This window comes from Peromyscus eremicus, chromosome 3, assembly GCF_949786415.1.
Source record: "Peromyscus eremicus chromosome 3, PerEre_H2_v1, whole genome shotgun sequence".
NCBI classification, from domain to species: domain Eukaryota; kingdom Metazoa; phylum Chordata; class Mammalia; order Rodentia; family Cricetidae; genus Peromyscus; species Peromyscus eremicus.
The window spans coordinates 96,618,139-96,634,206 of NC_081418.1; the positions used below are offsets into that span (position 1 = coordinate 96,618,139).

Here is a 16,068-nt window from a genome sequence, read left to right on the forward strand (position 1 = left end):
ACAGTCACTCACGTCTGTCCATAATCTTTTTGTGTCTAGCAGTATTCTGTGTATTTCAGATACTTCATTCTTACTGAGTACAAAGTGACATATTATCATTAGTACATTGTTCTGTGCTTTATAGTTATTCATTCAGAAAATACCTCATGTGCTATACACATTTATACATATAGCTAAAGGATTGTTGTAGTGAATGTTAAGCTCTTTGCTTCTAGCTCTGTAATCGGCCTTCCTCTCTGCTTGCCTAGGCTGAGATGTCTAGGCATTTGCTGGCCAACTACCTGTTAAACTTAACTCATAGGAGGCATTAGAGGCAGGATAGTAGACAATTTACTAAAACTTTTAAAATGTCAAATTGTCTTGTTGCTGGCTGCTCATCATTCCTTGAACAGTTGTCCATGATAGTCCTTCATTGTTCCTGCTCCTTGGGCCTGGAATACCACTTCATTGATATTTGCATAAAATAAGACTTATGTAATCTATAAGTTTAATTTAGTGCCAGTCAGTGCCATAGTAGTTTTATTACTGGCAGGGTGGGTACCTTACAATTGAATATATTATATTTTAAGCCAACAGCAAGTAAGAGCTTAGCAGATCTAAAGAGAAAGCCTATCAATTAAAAAACTACAAGTGGAAAAACATGGAAAGAGATGAAAATGATTGTCATTGAAGTCAGAATGTTTTTCCTGAGTGGGAATAATGAAGTTCTGGTGAGCACACCTGAGAGGCTCTTGCAAGCAGTTAGTACTCACTCAGACTGGTACAATTGCAATTACAGCCATTATCTTTTTTGTATATGTTCTATTTATAACATGAAAGGATATAAAACAAAACAAAAAATAATGGAAAGACACCAAAAGCAAGCTGAATCCAAGATAAAAATAGTTCTTTGGAAATTTATGAGCATCAGATAGAGAAATTTAATTCAAAGATTAAGGCTGCATGCCATTTCATGGTCAAGAAGACAAAGTCAAAGTTAGAAGTTTATCCCATAGTCACAAAGAGGTAGGAAATAGGAGAGGAATAGCTAAGAAACATGGATTGTAACAGAGACTTTGGAATATAGCTGATTGATATTGAGAAAATAACAGTGTCCAACAAGGGGCCTGTAGTAATAGAATAGTAAAGTGGAAAGGATTCATTGAGTGACAGCAAATCCAGATAGACATACATGCAGACTCTTTATCATGTTTATCACATTAATTAGTCCAATAAAAGGTGAGTTGCATCCAAGTATTTAATGGACACTTCAGGTTATTTCAAGTAACAGGTTTGAATGCCCACTTCAGGGTAATTAAAAGATCTTATCCAATAAAACACATGGAAGGAAATTTGGGAAAAATAGAAACATGTAAATAGAAAACTTAAAATAAGGTGACTTGAGTAGGTCCATTTATGTCAATAACCCAGGAAATGTAGGAAAGCTAGACCATGACAGTGCCTTGGGCAGTTTTTTTTTTCGTAGTAAACTTCTTCATGATTTATTATTCATTTCGGCACTTACTGAAACAGTGTGTGTGTGTGTGTGTGTGTGTGTGTGTGTGTGTGTGTGTGTGTGTATCATTTCCCTTTTTATGACATCTTTATTAAATGGGTAAATGCTTCTTTTTTTTCATTTTTCTTTATTAAGAAATTTTCTACTTAACTCCACATACCATCCACAGATCTCCCCTCCTCCCTCCTCCCACCCCCCAGCCCTCTTTCCCAAGCCACCCCGCATCCCCACATCCCCCGAATCGAATTCTCCCATGGGGAGTAAGCAGAGCCCAGCACACTGAGCCTAGGCAGGTCCAAGCTCCTTCCCACTGCACCAAGGCTATGCAAGGCGTCTCACCACAGGCACCAGATTCCCAGAAGCCTGCCCATAGACCAAGGACAGATCCCGATCCCCCTGCCTGGGTGCCCCCCAAACAGTTCGAGCCAAACAATCATCTTCTGTATCCAGAGGGCCTAATCCAGTCCCATGGGGGCTTCACAGCCACCAGTCCACAGTTCATGGGCTTCCACTAGTGTGGCAGGTCATCTCTGCACATCTTCCTATCATGATCTCGACGTCCCTTGCCTGCAGAGTCCCTCCTCTCTCTCATCAATTGGATTCCCGGAGCTTAGCTGGGTGCCTGGCTGTGGATCTCTGCATCTGCCTCCATCAGTCACTGGACAGAGGCTCTATGATGACAGCTAGGTTATTTGCTAGACCGGTCACCAGAGTAGACCAGTAGTGCCTTGGGCAGTTTTTATATAAGGAGAAGCAAACCATGTAGAAAACAAATAAAGAAGAGCTTCAAGCAGGAGGATTGGGGCTTTTTGTATCGATATTAATTTTGACACCAAAAAGAAAAGGGTCCTTTAGAAGGGATGGTATACATAGAAGAAAAACATATGGTTTTATGGGGACATTGAACATACTGCCATCAAATCCTGGGAGGTTACATCGAGAACAAATAACAAAGTTATAATTGAGGAAATTGGAATATCAGAATTGATGAAATTTTAAATTAATAGCATATACTCTTTAATCTTCCTGTGGATACTGTCTTCGAGGTCAGCTAAGTATTCAGATGTGTGCATGCAAGGTTATATGTGGTACTTATTTGCAATTTTTGTTTCCTATTTATTTGTGCTTATTTTGTATCCCTTGTACTGCTGTTCAATTCCTTTTTTTATTGTATGATTAGGCTTACCTAAGATGCCTGCCTTACTGATTCCATGTTTATCTAATTTGAATGATCAAATCTTCATGTCTATTTCACATCACCAGTTTGTCACTTTTAATTTTCTTCATTTCATTTTATTACATAATTATGGTTATTTGGCATTATTTTTCATAGTGTCGTCAGTGCAATGTTTAGTCAAGTTATTTTCAGTCTTTTGTATTTTCTAATGTTTGCATATAAAGAAAGATAAACAGTTATTTTGAAAATAGCTTTAGGCACATGTCATAAGTTTTGATACAAAGGATTTCATTGTTGCTAATTTTAAAATAATTTATCCATTTTGGTTTCTTTTAAAATTTTTGTATTTTAGTTTATTGATTGCTGAACCATCTTATTGGCCCCATTTTTTTTTATTTTTTATTTTTTATTTTTTTGGTTTTTCGAGACAAGGTTTCTCTGTGTAGCTTTGCGCCTTTCCTGGAACTCACTTGGTAGTCCAGGCTGGCCTCGAACTCACAGAGATCCGCCTGGCTCTGCCTCCCGAGTGCTGGGATTAAAGGCGTGCACCACCACCGCCCGGCCATTTTGTTTTCTTATTTAAAGGATTTCAGAATGTGTTTCCGTGTGTTAAAGATGTAGATAATCTTACTGAACCTTGCCACCTTAGTTCTTCTCTGGTTGAGTCTGCTGTTGTTAACTTATACTAGGAAATAGTTAGATCCCTCCAGTAAGTGCCTTTACCGGGAGGTGCATTAGACAATGTCATAAACAAAAATATAAGTTTTTCATGAGATATTTTTTCCATTTCTATTAGTCCTACTGTTCGGATCCAAACCTTGTGTTAGATTTGAAGAACCTCATTGTACTCTTTGCTGACACACTTCAGGTATGTACATTATTGACACTTGCTTTTCTAGAGTAGGATCCCATTAGCTAGGAATCATTGTGTACTCTCCTAAGCGTGGCTCACTCCTTTGAGGTTTTTTTTTTTTTAATTTTTTTAAAATTTTTTTTATTTTTTATTTTTGGAGCTGAGGACCGAACCCAGGGCCTTGCGCTTGCTAGGCAAGCGCTCTACCACTGAGCTAAATCCCCAACCCTCCTTTGAGTTTTTAATGTTTATTCTTTTCCTAGAGCTAGACCTTTCTGCTTCTTTACAACAATAATCAGGGTTTTATCTTGATCACTTATTGTCTCTTAAATAGTTCCTATTCCTTTTTTTGTCTCAGAGAAAAAAATTGCTTGCACCATTTGAAAAATTAGACTTTTAAGTGTCTGTAATTGCACCATAGCACCATATACCTTGTAGTGTATTCCAGTGCCATCTTTTTAGTGATGGTTGGTTTGAGCCACGTTAGAGTAGCATTAGGTGTTAGTGCGATGGTAGCAGCTGCACTTTCTCTCTGTCCTTGGAGAATTGCTTTGGGAAGTAAGTTACCATATGGGGAACTCATCTGAGAGTATATGTTGATTTAATTTTTTTTTTATTTTTATTTTTTTATTTTACTTATTTTACAATACAGTTCAGTTCTACATATCAGCCACGGATTCCCTTGTTCTCCCCCCTCCTGACCCCCTCCCCTTCCCCCCAGCCCACCCCCCATTCCCACCTTGTCCAGGGCAAAGCCTCCCCCGCAGACTGAGATCAGCCTGGTAGATTCAGTCCAGGCAGGTCCAGTCCCCTCCTCCCAGGCCCAGCCAAGCGACCCTGCATAGGCCCCAGGTTTCAAACAGCCAACTCATGCACTGAGCACAGGACCCGGTCCCACTGCCTGGATGCCTCCCAAACAGATCAAGCCAATCAACTGTCTCACCCATTCAGAGGGCCTGATCCAGTTGGGGGGCCCTCAGCCATTGGTTCATAGTTCATGTGTTTCTGTTCGTTTGGCTATTTGTCCCTGTGCTTTATCCAACCTTGGTCTCAACAATTCTCGCTCATATAAACCCTCCTCTTTCTCGCTAATTGGACTCCTGGAGCTCCACCCGGGGCCTAGCCGTGGATCTCTGCATCCAGATCCCTCAGTCATTGGATGGGGTTTCTAGCACGATAATTATGGTGTTTGGCCATCCCATCACCAGAGTAGGTCAGTTCGGGCTGTCTCTCGACCATTGCCAGCAGTCTATTGTGGGGGTATCTTTTTATAATTTTTTTTTTTATGACTGACCTAGGAATTTTGATGTGTATCTTTGAATTTTTGAGAGCTAAACACTAGATATTAGGTAGAGATGAACAATTCTGATGTCATTTTTTTCATTATTTAAATAATGAAACATCTTTTAGCACTTAGTCTTTTGTTTATTTAAAAGGTCTTCTTTTAAAACAAACCTATTTCCTTTCAGGTGTATGGTTTTCCTGTGAATCAACTTTTTGATATGCTTTTAGAAATCAGAGACCAGTATAGCGAGACTCTGTTGAAGAAGTGGGCAGGGGTTTTCAGGTAAGGGGCTGCAGTTGTTTCTTTGTTCCTGTCCTCCCCTGCCCTATGCAGATGCACCTTTGGGGGAGATAAACAAGACTTTACAGATATAATGAGCACCAAGAGCACGTGGCTTATGTGTCTCTAACTGCTCCAGTTTATGATCCAGAATTCTCATGAGTTGTAATGATTTGCAAAATGATCTTTCAAGGTATTCTGTGTCAATATATTAGTACCTGCAGTGTTGGGAAAGCCCCACAGCCTGTTTGTTATGTTTGTTTCCTTAGGTAAAGGCAGATTTATTGGTTCACTCCATCCAGATTATCTTGTCTTTTTTCTCTATTTTATAGTTTTTGTTTTTCCTGAAGATTATACTTAGTTTGGTAGTGGTAGTTAAGTTATTACAGATAGTATGACCTTAGAAAAATGTTTTATTTTACAGACAGAGTCTCCTGTGTCCCAGGGTGACCTTGAACTCCTGGTCTTCCGTCCTCCACCTTTTAAGTGCTGGAATTATTGGTACATTATACTTGGTCTGGCTCATTTTTTTGAGCCATTCACTTTTTGATAACTCATGTTATCAAAAATATGGACAGCTTATTGCTGTCCATATTTGAAGCATGTTATTTAAGTAATTATTGCAACATACATACAATAATGGGAAATTATTCTGGAACATTTCCTCCTAGCACAGTACTCTTGGGACTGTTTTCTTGGTGCACATCTCCTGTCATCTCATTTCAGTTTCTTCTTATTTTAAACCTGTCCTCTAAAAGAAGAAAGACAGCTATCTTCTTGTTTTAATCTTAATTTAGTACTTAAAATCTTAGCCACAGCAATACAGCAAGAGAAAGAAAAAAAGGAATACAAATAGGAAGGGAGGATTAAAATTATCCCTATTTGCAGATGATATGATTCTATACTTATAAGATGTCTGGACTCCACCAGAAAACTCTTAGAACTATTAAACACCCTCACAAAGTTGCAGGACATAAGTCAACATACAGAAGTAGGCAGCTTTTCTATATTTTAAGATCAAGCATGCTGAGAAAGAACATCATTTGCTGTATCCTCAAATATACATAAAATTAAAAAAGAAACCTGGGAATAAACCTAACCAAGGAGGAGAAAGACCTCCACAGTGGAAAGGACGGTCTCTGACGAAGTTGAAGAAGACACTGGAGGACCTCCCATGCCCTTGGGTCAGTGGGGCTAGTATTATGGAAATGGCTCCATTGCCCAAAGTAACATACAAGTTCCGTGCAACCCTCTTTGGAATCCCAGTCTCTCCTTTACTCCAAGAGTTCTTCTTGCCAGTTGCTTGTGTCTCCTTGTCAGCTTATCTCATTTTCAAGTTTACTTTTAAACCTTCACTCTCATCTTTTAATCTTACTCTTCACAGTTCATGAGCATAACATTATTTCAATTCATATGTATATTAATGTAATTGTATACACTTCTAGAATCCAGATGTATCTAATGCTAATAATTGCTTTTATGGTAGGGTTATCTCTGCAGGTAGTAGAGACAGGAATATCCACAGCATTCTGTGATTTAATGAGTTTGTGTTTGGATTTCATATGAAATTTTCTGCTTTCAGAGAACTCTTAATATACTCAAGGAGAGAGAACTTATTACTGATTAGTACATAGCAGAAGATAGAGGGGAGAGAACATAGCATGGATTAATTATTAGAAGTTATTTTTCCTCTCTGACAGTTTCCTAAGTTAGAATACACTAGTACATAATTAAAACTATGATTATGATCCAATATGTCTTACTAAAATGATCCGCTCCAATATTCTCTTCTCATTTACATCCCACTTGCCTTTAATTTTCTGCCCATTTGTAAATCACAGACACTAGAATGTCATGTTCATAGTTGTGTTCCACTTGTTTCAGAGCTTAGTTTCTCTCTGATTTTTTTAAATGTCCAAACCAAAATGGCTGCATTGTAGAAGGAGTGTAGTAAGGATGGGGAGGTGTTTATTGGAAGTTGTGGTAAACATATAATCATTAAACTGTCTCAGAAAAAAGCCTCTGTGTTTAATCAACCCTCTTCTCTCCCTCCCTCCCTCCCTCTCTTTTCATTTTTTACAGAAACATACTTGATTCTGACAACTACAGTCCCATACCAGTAACGAGTGAAGAGACATATAAAAAGGTTGTAGGACAGTTCCCATTTCAAGATACAGAACTGGAAAAGGTAAGGGATGTATTAAAATAAAATTCTTGCTCTCTCTATTTTCATTAGATTAAATTTCTCTGAACCTGAGATACTTCAGGTCAGTAGATTTTAAAACACTTTCAAAGAATTTCTTTTGAGTCTTAGATGTACAGAATTACCTCATTGGGAATCTGTAAAAGGCTTTGAGGTCCTACACATCTTTAGAGTTTGTCCAATCACTGGAGTAATGCAATTTGGTTAAAATTTGAAATTCTTAATTTTGTTGTAGTGTTCAAATAGTTTCTTCTAAAACCAGACATTTAAATTTGTTCTCTTTGGTATAATTCTATTGTTTTGACAGTGCATTGAGTGGTTTCTCCCCACCAAAGTTAAAGTGCAGAGGAGCTTTCCTTAATCAGCCCCTTTCTACCCAAGCTCTCTGCTGTACTAAAGCCCTGCACGTGAAAAATGTGAAAGTACAGGCTCAAGCATTGTCTTTTGATGTTACAAAGTCACAGACACTTGGAATCATGTGGTTCCATGGCACATTCATCCCTGGGGAAAGACAGGGCAAGAGCTCATACAGGGTAGGAACCTAGAGGTAGGAGCTGATACAGTGCAGCTTACTGGCTTGCTCCTTTATGGTTTGCTCAGCCTGTTCTCTTACATCATCCAGCAGCACCTTTCCAGGGGTGGCATCACCCACAGTGAGCTGGGCTCTCCCACATCAGTCATCAGTCAAGAACATGACCTACAGACTTGCCTGTAGGCCAATCTTATGGATGCATTTTCTCTATTAAGTCTGTATATGACCCCAGTTGGCATCAAGTTGACATAAAAACTAGCCAGTACAGTCGGCCCTTTGTCAACTTGACACACAAACACATAGCTTATTAAGGCATAACCTTTTCTTTCTTGTTTATCTCCCCAAATCGCATATTAACATTAGTATCACAGTATAAAACATTTCAACTTTTAAAACTTCTGCAGTCTTTTTTAAAAAAAAATTCAGACATTTTAAAATTTCAGTCTCTACAACATCTAAAGTCTCTTTCAAGTTCAAAGTTTCTCTAGAATATCCAACATTCCTCTGAAATGGCCAAAATATCTGTAAAATTACAGTGTCTCACAACTGTGGACTTCTGTAAAATCGAAAATAAGTTAAATACTTTTTACTCCAAAAAGGAAGATCCAGGGCACAATTGTAATCAAATCAAACCCCAAATTCAACAGTGTAAAAAGGTCAGTGCTCAAATGTCTGGGACTCATGATCCTCTGGGCTGCAAAGGGTCAGGGATACTTCTCTCTGGCTCTGCCCTGTGCAGTATACACAGTTTGTTTCCTAGGCTCAGGCTAGGGTTACTCCACTGCTGCTGCCTTCCTTGGTGGTTTTCCCACAGTAGTGGCATCTCCAAAATGTTGGTGTAGTTTTCGAAACTAGACTCTTTCCTGCAACCGATAGCTTCCTCTGAGCTCTCTTTAGGGGACTCTGTCCCTGCCACATCTGCTAAGCTTCAATGTCTCTCCATGACCCCTTCAATCCTGAGTCTTCAACTTCAGCTGAGGTTTCACATTCACCATTTACATCTCCTGACCTCTCATGCCAAACCATAGCTGCTCTCTGTTAACTTTTGTGCCTTAAAAATCCGTACCACCTGGAGGACTCTTACACATTACCAAGTTCAGCTGCCCGCATGAGATGCAACCTTGGTTTCCTCTGGGCCACAGTCTCTAAGTGCTTTAATGAGTCTTTCTCTGTACCACCAGCCAACTCTCAAATAAGACACGGAATTAATTAGGAAAACTTGCTAACTAGCTCTTATAACTTAAATTAACCCATTTATATTAATCTACATTTTACTGTGTGGCTTTTTGCCTTTCCTTCATTCTGCATGTCTGACTCCCTCCATATCTCGTTGGTGTCTCCCCTCTCTATGTCTCCCGTGCACCTAGATCTCCTTCCTTTCTTTTCTCAGAAATCCCACCTATGTTTCCTGCCTACCTATTGGCCATTCAGCTTTTTCTTATGCCAATCATAGCAATGCACCTTCACAGTATACAGATATCCCATAACAATGTGCTGACCCTCACAAAATACTCCCAGATTTATGTCCTCAGTGGTGCTGGTCTCTTCTTAATCATCACTGATTTGTAGGCTCTAACTAACCAGCATCACTTGTCCTGGTAAAGCAAAGGTTTTGCTTAAGTAGTTCTGGTCTCTTTTAAGTACAATCGATTCTTCAGCCCCAGCTGACTAGAACCACAGGTTCTTAAAGCTCAAGATATCAAATTGCTCTATTAGAGTCTTTAAGGGACTCTCCAACTTCCCTTTGAAACATCTCAAGCCAAAACTCCGTCTTTGCATTGCTTTCAACATTCTTAACTACTAAGTTCCCACAATAGCTTATTAAGCCTCAAATACCAAATGACTTTTCTAGTCGAAAGTTCCAGAGTCCTTCCATGGTTCTTTAAATAACATGTGGTCAGATCTGCCTCAGTCATACCCCACAACCTAGTACCAGTTTTTGACTTAGGGTTTCTATTGCTATGATGAAAAATACCAGGACGAAAAGCAATTTGGGAGAGGAAAGATTTATTCTAGCTTACAACTCTCAGGTCTCAGTACATCATCTAGAGAAGTCAGGGAAGGAACTCAAGGCAAGAACCTGGAGGCTGGAACTGAAGCAGATGTTGTGGGAGACTGCTGCTTACTGGCTTGCTTGCTTAGCTTGCTTTCTTATACCACCCAGGACTACCTCCCTACAGTGAGCTTGGCCCATCCACATCAGTCATGAACCAAGAAATGCTTTAGGGCTGGAAAGATGGTTCAGTGAGTGGTTAAAAGCACTGTGGTTAAAAGCACTCTTGCAGAGGACCCTAGTTCGGTTCTAAGCACACACATGGCAGGTCACAACCATCTGTAACTCCAGTTCCAGGGTGTCTGACACCCTCTTCTAGTCTTCCTAGTCATTGAAAGTACATGGTGTGCATGCATACATGCAGGCAAAACTCACATGTACATAAACTAAAATAATAAATAAATAAAAATAATGTAAAAAATGCCCCACAGACTTGTCTACAGCCCAATCCTATGGAGGCATTTTCTTGATTAAGATTCTTCCCACATTCACCTTGTTTGTGTCAAGTTGACATAGAGACTAGTCAGCATACTTGTCTTATTCTTTTAAGTGTCAGAAATCTCTTGGAGATTTTTTTTTAACATTTGATACTGTTAAGTCAGTATTTCACAAAGTAGGACAAAGTATGTTTGTTTGTTTTTCATTTTCAGTTGTCTTCAATGGATTTAGTGACTTGCTTTCATTAATCCTTGCATTTACAGCAGCCATTTCCCAAAAAGTTTCCTTTCTCTGAATTTGTGCCAAAAGTTTACAACCAGATTAAAGAATTTATCTACGCCTGCCTGAAGTTTTCAGAAGATCTTCATCTAAGGTATAACAGAAGACACTGGAACAAGTCCAGTGCTGAATTTGATACTTTCTCTAAAATATATACTATGTAAAATGTTTGCTATTCCTTTAGCTATGAGTTTGGAAGCCTTGGTATAGGCTTTCACTGTGGGGCACTGCTTTTATAGTTACGATAGAAGGGAAAAGCTTTGAATAATGTAAAAAAAAGATATATTACATTTTAAACAATATCAGCAAAAAATTCCTGGAAGTTGTAGTTTAACCTACTCACGTTACCATTCTACTAGATAAAATTTTATAGTGAGAATGGAGCTGTAACCTAGTCTTTGGAAACAGTATTGTTGCTCTGCTGGTGTGTCTGTCTTAAGCACAGGCTTCTTTGTTTCTTTGCTCATTTATTGGTTTAGTCTGTATATCTTTTGGCAACTATCTAGTTAGATGCTGTTTAGTAGTAAGACATTAAGAAGCTAAAAGGAAGACCTTTATCTCCAAGGAGAATTTTACCACAATGAGAACCTGAATAGCTAATAGTAAGTGCAGCAGAAATTCAGGATATGCACAGCAGTCACACTGCTCAGACCAGTAGTGCCTGGAAAGGCTCAACACTCCATCTTTACCTACACTTGATAAATTTACAAAATGAATGAACAGAACATATTATGTGTCAAGCTTTTCTGAAATAAGTATAATTAGGAATTGGGTTGAGTCATTTCTTTATTAACCATTTACTAGTTTGTGTTGAACACAAGTCTTCTGGTATGCTAGGCAAGTTCTCTACCAATGAGCTAGTCTAAAGCCTTTGTTACTTTAAGGTGCTAAGACAAAATCTTGCAAAGTTGCACAGCGTAGCCTTGAATCTCATCTTTAGCTCATGCAGGCCTTGACCTTGCTATATTCCTGCATTGGCCTCCTGTGTAGTGCAAAAAGCTCTGTTAATTATTGTTCTTCCTATGGAAAAAAATGGAACTTGGGGATTATACAGTGAATCTTCCCATCTAAAAGCAAGATTGATTTCATAGAAAAGCCCCCTCTTGAAATCAGATTACTTTTGAAAGGTGAGCACCAAGACATTTTTAAGTGATAAAGAAGATGAACACAGTTAAAGAAGATATAAACTAATTTTTTTTTTTAGTTTTAACTCTGTCGTGTGTGTGTGTGTGTGTGTGTGTGTGTGTGTGTGTGTGTGTGTGTGTGTGTATTGTGTTGGGTAAGTGCATAAAAATACAATTGATACTGAAAGTATATAATCCTAAGTGAAGTTCCATGGCTTCAGAATGGCTCCTTTTCTGAAACTGTTCAGGTTATCCTGTACTTCTTAAATTATTCAAATGTGAAAAAAACAATCTAGGCAGAGTTCTGTAGATAGAACTTTTTTAAAAATGAAGGCAAACTATACATTTAATAGAGCAAAATCTAAAGGTATTTGTTAAAGTATTTGGTATACTTGGTATACTTTCTGGCACACAGTATACATTAGCCGTTACTGCTACCTTTTACCACCACTGCTGCTTCTGCTTCTGCTTCTGCTAATCCAGCTACAACTGTTAACTACTACAAGAACTGCTGGCACCCACTCATTTGCCAAATTTAGTTACTCGGGCTGCAACTGAGTTCATCATTTACATTTCAGCTCCACTGAAGTTGATGACATGATCCGTAAATCTACAAACCTGTTGCTGACCAGGACTCTGAGCAACTCTCTGCAGAATGTTATTAAGAGAAAGAACATTGGCCTCACTGAGGTAAAGTAGCTCTTAGTGAAGGTGACCATGCCAGATGTCCTGTGCGTGTACTTTGCCTATATCTATTATTGATGTCAGAGGTCTTAGCACTTGGGTCCCTTGGTCTATGTTAGACTTACTTGGCTTTTATTGTTTTTGATGTCTTTTGGATATGATTGGTAATTGCCCTATCATCATGTTACCTGTTCAGCAAAAGCCTGGTGATTTGTGATTGAGGCTTGAGAGAGGAAATAATGGCTTACCGCCTCTCCTAGTAAAGGGAGAAAGATCCTTTCACTCATTTGTGGTAAAGTATAACTGAAGGTTTGACTTACTGATACCCAGTCCTAAAACTAGAAAGTTATGAGATTTCCTTTCCTTTGGAAATTTAGGATTTCATGCTCACATCTCACCTTGCCATTCACTGAAGGTACTATGCCCAAAGTGAGAGCTTAGGTTAGGGAAATTTTTTCTTCAGGAGGGAAAGGCTGCAGGCCGTCTGTTTCTTACAGATCTAGTACAGATTTGTGTCAGTTCCTCTAGGAATAATGAACATATCTAACTACATAATGTCAAGAATGATGGTGCAATTCAGAAAATGGTTAATGATATTATAGTACACTTTCCATACACACACACACACACACACACACACACACACACACACACACACACAATACCAACTCATCCCAAAGACAACTGCAAACCAGATGAGCACTGGCATGGAGTCTTTCTTTCTCTGTGTTGAGATAAAGAACACCGTGAGGTATGGCACTGGCTGTGATGGGGCTCTGCTTGTAACAGTTTTTCAAAGTTGGAAGTCCATGTAGCCGTGATTTATGATCTTCTCCTCATTCTTCTGCACTTATTTTCTATTGCTTGGAATAGAATTGTCATGGATTGACTTTCTGTATCTAAAAATAGCCTAGCTTTTTTTCTAAATCCAGGGAGCCTACAAACAAGGAAAAGTGGGAGCAGGGGTCAGAAACTCTTCCATTGTCATTAGATTGTATTGTTTCCTTTCTAAATCTCAATTGGGAGAGAAAGTTTATAATTTGTCAACTCTATGTTCATAATGATTCTTCTCTCCCAGAATCAACTGATTTAATTATCTTCTTTCAACAGAGGTAAAGATTTTATAGTTCTGGTTAGAAATGTTTTGGTATTACAGAGGACTCAAGTGACAGAAATGTGTTGAAAATATGCACTTCAGCATCCTCCTCAGCATGTCAGGTCATTCAGAGTTTAAAACTCCATGTTAGCTATACCTGTCAATCTGTCTTATTTTGCATTGGGGCTACATGGTACTGCTCCTCTCTCTTTCTCTATGCTCTGTCTCTATTCTCTTTTCTCCATGGCTTTCTTGCTGCTTTCATGGCTGCTTTGCTTCCACTTGTTTCATACTACCTTCTAGTTCTGGCTCATGCTAGAGCTTGCTGTCTCAAACCTTGTGTGATACCTACTTGAGTCAGCAGGTGCATCTTTTCATGAGCTGCTTCTTCCAGGTCTGCAGAAAAAGCAGTTGATGACTATGCATGTCTGTCTTTACCCAGACTTCCTGGGTTCCAGTGCTGCCCCTTTGCTAGGTAGTGTGTTCTTGGGAAATGACTGAGCTTTATGTTGAAATGGGGACAATAGCATCATGTTTCATTGGATTATTTGAGCCTTAAGTGAACATGCTAAGTATTTAGAATAGAGAGAATACCAGTAGATACTGATTGTTCTTACTAAGCATTCTGGGCATGCAAACAGTGCTTGTCAGGTCTAGTATAAAATGAATTTTTTAGGGGAAACCAAAAGATTAGAACAAGATGTCTTGTTATGACATATCAAATGTGTCTATACCAAGATGTATTCTCAGTAACTGAGTACATACTGTACCTGATGCTTTACTATTTATTTTATTATTTAGAATGTATTCACTGTATTTTTGTATCCATATTGATGTTAATATCTCTGTTTTGAGCTAAAAAACAGTGAACATGAGTAATTTTAAGCTCTATATTAGTAATTAGTTCAGCATAAGCTTTGAGATAACATTTGAAAAGGGTTTTCTTCTAAAAGAAAAACTGAAATAGGCCTTGTTCTTTGCTCTTTCTGTTACGGGAACCATTAGGGTCAAAGGCTGGTCCTGACAGCCTTAGCAAGTGAGACTCAGCTACATGCCCTCATTGGGTCAGTCACAGGGACTAATAATGGTGGAAAGCAGAGAAAGGAGACTGATTCAGTGTCCACATTGTAAAGAGGAGCAAATAGATCCAGTGACCTCCAGGTTCATCTGCAAGACACTGGCATGAGGGTCAGGCATATTCAAGTAGTCCTGGTCAAGATATAGTCCTGCTCATCATCAACCCAGTATTGTCTGAGTTCCAGTCTCTCCTGCAAGAACTCTGAAGTTGTCAGATTACATGAAATCTCTTTCCAGGAGACAAGTCCCCCTCTGGCTGGCACCAGCCTTTTCCTTTCCTACCATGTACTTATTGGAGGGAAGTTCTAGTTCTTTGAGGCCCATTATCTCAGTAGTCTGATAGCCAAAAGCAAGATACGAGTGTCTCCCTTTAGAATATCTTTCTTCCTTTCATGATGCGTACATCTTCACAATAAATTAACTTAAAATACTCTAACTGGCTTGGCAGAAATGATGATAATGTAAGGAAGTAGACCCAGAGGCATGCTTGTAGGTCATAGTTAACATCCAGACTTAGAGTTGTGATTATATTAGCCCCCAGCAGACATGAAGCAATAGCTGCTGGTTTTGCTTTTGTTACAATTTAGACAAATGACCAGAGAGCTGTGTCCTGTTATGTCTCACACACTATATACCTCCTACTCCTATTCCCAACAGCAGGGGCAGTGCTCATGTTAGTCATGTTAAGATACTTTATAGTTAAGTAAAAAATTTGAATGAAACCTTGAAAATTGGAATTAGCAGTCCATTTATTTTAGTATTTTTAGTTGCTTAGGTCCTGGAGGTGCATACATTAAAAAGTGGATAAAGCTTTTTGAGCCCTGCTGGGATGAGAGGAAGATAAGATCCCTTACAGTTTTAGGTTAATTCATTATTGTGAATGAGACTAGTGTTCCTATTGCTATTTAGTTTTTGTCTCCTTGCAGATTTGGCAGTTGTGAGCCATTGAAAGTATTGTGGCTTCTCACCTTATTGCTTTGGGTCAATCCTCTGGAATTTTTGGGGTGGTGAATCTCTGCTTCTGGAAACAAGACAAAAGCAGATCTAAGAGAAATAAATACATATAATAATTTATAGTTGAGAACTAAAATCTGCTAGGACCATAGGGCTAACACTATTTAACACTATTTAAGATGGTGACCACATTTCTTTTCTGGAGTTATCCAGTATAGAGTACCTGCTATCTTTCCTTGGGTTCCCTGGGGGTATGTAGGAAGAGCTGGGGCAGTGATCCCCACAGGGCACTCTGTGCTGCAGCTCTCTGACTGTGGTCCGTCCCCACAGGGCACTCTGTGCTGCAGCTCTCTGACTGTGGTCCGTCCCCACAGGGCATGCCGTGCTGCAGCTCTCTGACTGTGGTCCGTCCCCACAGGGCATGCCGTGCTGAGGCTCTCACACTTGCTGTCACACCAGCAAGGACACATGGAAAACCTTCTTGTTCCTAGTGGGATTTGTTCATTTATTTTCTTTATGTGAAGTTTTTGTTGTTATTG

General features: G+C 39.1%; 1 protein-coding gene across 1 annotated transcript in view; it reads left to right on the forward strand.

Moving 5' to 3' along the window:
* Nucleotides 1-16,068, forward strand: part of Exoc6b (exocyst complex component 6B) — a 493,791-nt gene that overhangs the window by 253,089 nt on the left and 224,634 nt on the right. The window contains exons 12-16 of the mRNA XM_059258084.1: nt 3,469-3,540; nt 4,995-5,092; nt 7,172-7,277; nt 10,579-10,688; nt 12,297-12,408. Of these exons, the coding sequence (XP_059114067.1) occupies nt 3,469-3,540; nt 4,995-5,092; nt 7,172-7,277; nt 10,579-10,688; nt 12,297-12,408 (498 nt within the window). The remainder of the gene's footprint in view (nt 1-3,468; nt 3,541-4,994; nt 5,093-7,171; nt 7,278-10,578; nt 10,689-12,296; nt 12,409-16,068) is intronic.